The sequence below is a fragment of the Sitophilus oryzae genome, unplaced genomic scaffold (assembly GCF_002938485.1).
Source record: "Sitophilus oryzae breed Bouriz unplaced genomic scaffold, Soryzae_2.0 scaffold_1436_pilon_pilon, whole genome shotgun sequence".
Classification (NCBI taxonomy): domain Eukaryota; kingdom Metazoa; phylum Arthropoda; class Insecta; order Coleoptera; family Curculionidae; genus Sitophilus; species Sitophilus oryzae.
This window is the reverse complement of record NW_022146100.1, coordinates 6,139,347-6,143,289: the sequence shown is the minus strand read 5'-3', so window position 1 is coordinate 6,143,289 and position 3,943 is coordinate 6,139,347. Positions and strand designations below refer to the sequence as shown.

The following is a 3,943-nucleotide window of genomic DNA, read 5'->3' as shown; positions in this document are numbered from 1 at the left end:
TTTAAAAACAAAGCTAGATATGAAAAGTAGTCAAATAAAACTTTTATTTCTAGTTTTTTAATCTAAATAAGTGTCATTACAAACATTTATATATCGCTTTTATTTTAAGTTTTTAAAATCTTTGTTTTAAGTCAGTAGTAAATAAAACGAAACTTGTGTTTACATTTTGTTTAATGATTGACGTTTCGACCAATTTTAATTCGGCCTTCTTCAGAATCTATAATATACGTATAAATAATTTTCTACGTTTGTGGTAAGAAAAAATTATATATTAAACACATTGTTAGTGATAAAATTGTATTGTATATTATAGATTCTAAAGAAGACCGAACTAAAATTAGTCGAAACGTCAATCATTAAACAAAATGTAAACACAAGTTTCGTTTTATTCACTACTGACTTAAAACCAAGATTTTGAAAACTTAAAATATAATAAAAAAGTCAAAGAAAATTGAAAAAAGAAAAAATATAAATAGTTTTTATAGTACCGTATTATCGAAAAGGAACGGCATTAGCGATGACCATGAAATGAAGGTCGGTGCCATTTTATATGTAAATTTATATAGGAAATGTCATCAATCTTCATTTCCCATCCAACTGGACGCCGTTTTTTTCTATCATACGGTAGATATATGTACAAATATTTTATTCAAACATAAATATTGTTTTCTCTATTTGTACCTTTTACGGAGCGATCAACATAGTAACATAGGATGACTATTTATCAGCTGTTATTACTAACGTCAAGACAAACCAAAAATTAAATAATATGATAAGTTTTTTTGACGATATTTAAATTGGATTTTTCAAAATAATGTGAGATAATCAAAACGAGATGGAAATAAATGGGTTTAATCGGAAGGTTTTCTAATTCAGTTATTGAATAAGTGTAGTAAACAATATAGGTTACGTGCTTGTAAGAAATTTTTATCAGAAACCGCATATTAAGTATGATATGGTCTCGTACACTTTCGATTAATAATTCATCGGATATATTTAATGTAAAACCGCTCCACTATAAACAATCGCTCGGCGTAGACTATTCGCCCCTTCCCATGCATTCTCTGATTTTGCCTGATGGCGCGAGTAACGCCGATAGCTCGAAGCGCACCGAGCGCACCAATCTGATGCGGTGCGCGGGCTTACATTTATTTCAACGCAAACTGAAAATTACGTGCCGCTCGCTCTTGATGATACCTATTCAGTGCGCGCGGAGCTTACTCTATGGTTACGGCACTAAAAGGGATGCAAATACAGAAAAAATCCGGTGGCTCTCAAAATTTTTTTAAAAAAAATCATTTTTTTTTAATTTTCAAAGTTAAATAACTTGGTTATTTTGGACTTATCTGAAAAATGGTAAAGAGAAAATATGTTTTTTTATCGAGATCTACCAGCCCTGAAAATATTGGCACTTATTTAAGACTCACCCTGTATAAACGCATTGTACTCTTCTTACATACGGAAGTTTCGACCCAAGACTAACTTTTGCCAGCCCTTAGTATATAATAGCTTTAAGCTTAGTATATAATAGCTTCTTCTTCTTTATAATGGCTCAAGGCTCATGGCTCAATAAATATTATGTTATGATATTATGTAATTTATTATCTATTTTAGTAAATCCAAAATTCCTTAGGTTTATTTTTTTTTAATTTCAATGACACCACTTGCGTAAATAGTAAATTTAAAGTAATTTGATATATATTTATTTATTTAACACATATTAGTTTTGATTTTATGAAGCTCGCGTAACTCTGTTAATAGCGTTATCCAATCTTGGAAAAAGGATTATGTTAAGTCTGTAGCCAAAACAAAATAAACAAACAGTAAATAAAGAAACATTTTGCTTGTATATGTTGGGTAAAATCAAATAAATCGATTTGGTTTTAGCCTAGTAGTCTCTGGTTTATTACTTAATTAAACCTAATTAATAAATATTTCTTAATTTGTTATCACATATGGAAACATCTAAACCAATAATTTCGCCACCACATTGATTTTTTATTTTATTTACTTTTAACTACTTGGTTAATAAATTCTTTTTTATAAATGGATGGTAACTTGTTAAATAAAAAAAATATGTTTATCTCTTTCAAAGTTTAGAAGTATCAAGAAATTTGTCAAATATAAGTAATTAAAATCAACAGTAAAACAAAATAGTTATATCCTAGATTACAGTTGAGGGTTGAAACTTTGGTGTTACACAGCAAAATAAAAACACTAAATCACCACAATGCACCAAAACACTTTTACTTTTTACACTGGACATGATTTCGCTAACCATGTTAGCATCATCCAAAAGTTTATAAACATCAAAAATGATGCTAACATGTTTATAAACGCGCGTGCAGTGTAAAAGTAAAAGTGCTGCTTATGGTGTAGTGTTATTTAGTATTATTTTGCAGTTATATCCTATGTTTTATTTACTTCCTTTTTTTATTATTCTCTAGTTACCTTAATCGTGTCTCTTAAAATTGCTATCTCCCTTTGCAAGTGGTCGTTCTCTTGATATAGGGCCTCCATTTGCTGTTGTATTTCTATACTGGGTCCCCGCATTCTCATTCTTAGCTCTTCTTCCAGTTGCCTCACTAACATAGCTTGTTTCTGAAAAAGTAACACATAAAGGTAAATTAATGATGTAAAAATATTATATCTCTCTTATTTTGATAGTATTTATACCGTTTTATACATTCTTGTTAGGTTTTACTTGTGTTAATTTTAAATGTTCTTTCAATTTTTTTTTCAATAATAAAAAATTGTTAGACGATACTAAACCATTTGGGTGAATATCAAAATTAGTTTTTCCCTTTCATTTCTTTCTAACTGTATCACAATTTGTGGTAATTTCAAATTATTTGTAAAGGTGAACCAAAACAATTACATGCAGTATTAGAGACTGCAAATTTTTTACGGGGTATTCACCATTTTCCACTAATATCTTGCTTGTAGCGCTCCACCGTAATCTAAATTAACTACCCGCCAACCCAACTAAAAATGCGAGTTAAAATAGATTGAAGTTCTGATAATGGCGATGATTCTAAAATGGTTGGTGCCTTCTAAAAAAGAAGATTTAAAACATATCTGTCATTTGGGGATTTGTACCGCTGATTCCATGTTTCTGCTTTTCGAACAATGGGCCAACCATTGCTCATTGTTTATATTGACGTAAATAATCTGAGCACATTTTTCTTTAATTTTTGTGCAACCGGAAAACGCAAAAAACTAAGGATCGTAAGAATTGCATCAGATCACTGCCCAGATTGCGGTTCATACAAATGAATCGTGACCAGCACTGGTATATAAAATTCTAACCAATCGAACGAGTCGTAAAAAAGAACGTAAGAATGGAATCGGATCACAATGCGGTTCAAACAATCGTGATAATTGATTCATTTCTTCAAAAAAGCCTTATGTGTATTTCGCCATTGTAAAACAGCCGCTACACTATCCCCGAAATATTTCAGGAAATATTTCAGGAAATATTTCCAGAAATATTTCGTGAAACATTTCGCAAAACATTTCTGGAAATAGTACGTAATAGTAGTGGTTTGTTTATTATATTGTTAGTCTAGATTAACAATAAAACACAAACAACCAATCACGGCTGGTCTCGATCAATTTCAGGAAACGTGGGAACTAATTTTTATAACACGAGCTTATATTTATCGTGCTATTTTGTGAAATAGCACGAGGCAATCAAGGTCAAACGTTGTTTTGACTTCAGAAAAATAAGTAAACATGGGAAAACTTATATGAAAACACTTACCGATGGTAAATTAAATTGGCTAATCCTTATTCACTAATCGAAATTCACACAAGAATATTTAGTTTTAATCAGTGGCTAATATTTTTAATTACAATATAGTAAAAAAATAAAACAGTTACTAACTAGCGGTCTACCCTTTATCGGCTGATAATTCACGGTATTGCGCCTCATGAACAAAAT

The 3,943-nt window shown here is 30.4% G+C and overlaps 1 protein-coding gene across 1 annotated transcript in view; it reads right to left on the bottom strand.

The window, feature by feature from the left end:
- Positions 1 to 2,436: 2,436 nt before the first annotated feature.
- LOC115876562 (ELKS/Rab6-interacting/CAST family member 1-like) overlaps positions 2,437 to 3,943 on the bottom strand; it is a 55,916-nt gene continuing 54,409 nt past the window's right edge. Inside the window, exon 5 of the mRNA XM_030892372.1 lies at positions 2,437 to 2,601. Within this exon, the coding sequence (XP_030748232.1) occupies positions 2,437 to 2,601 (165 nt within the window). The remainder of the gene's footprint in view (positions 2,602 to 3,943) is intronic.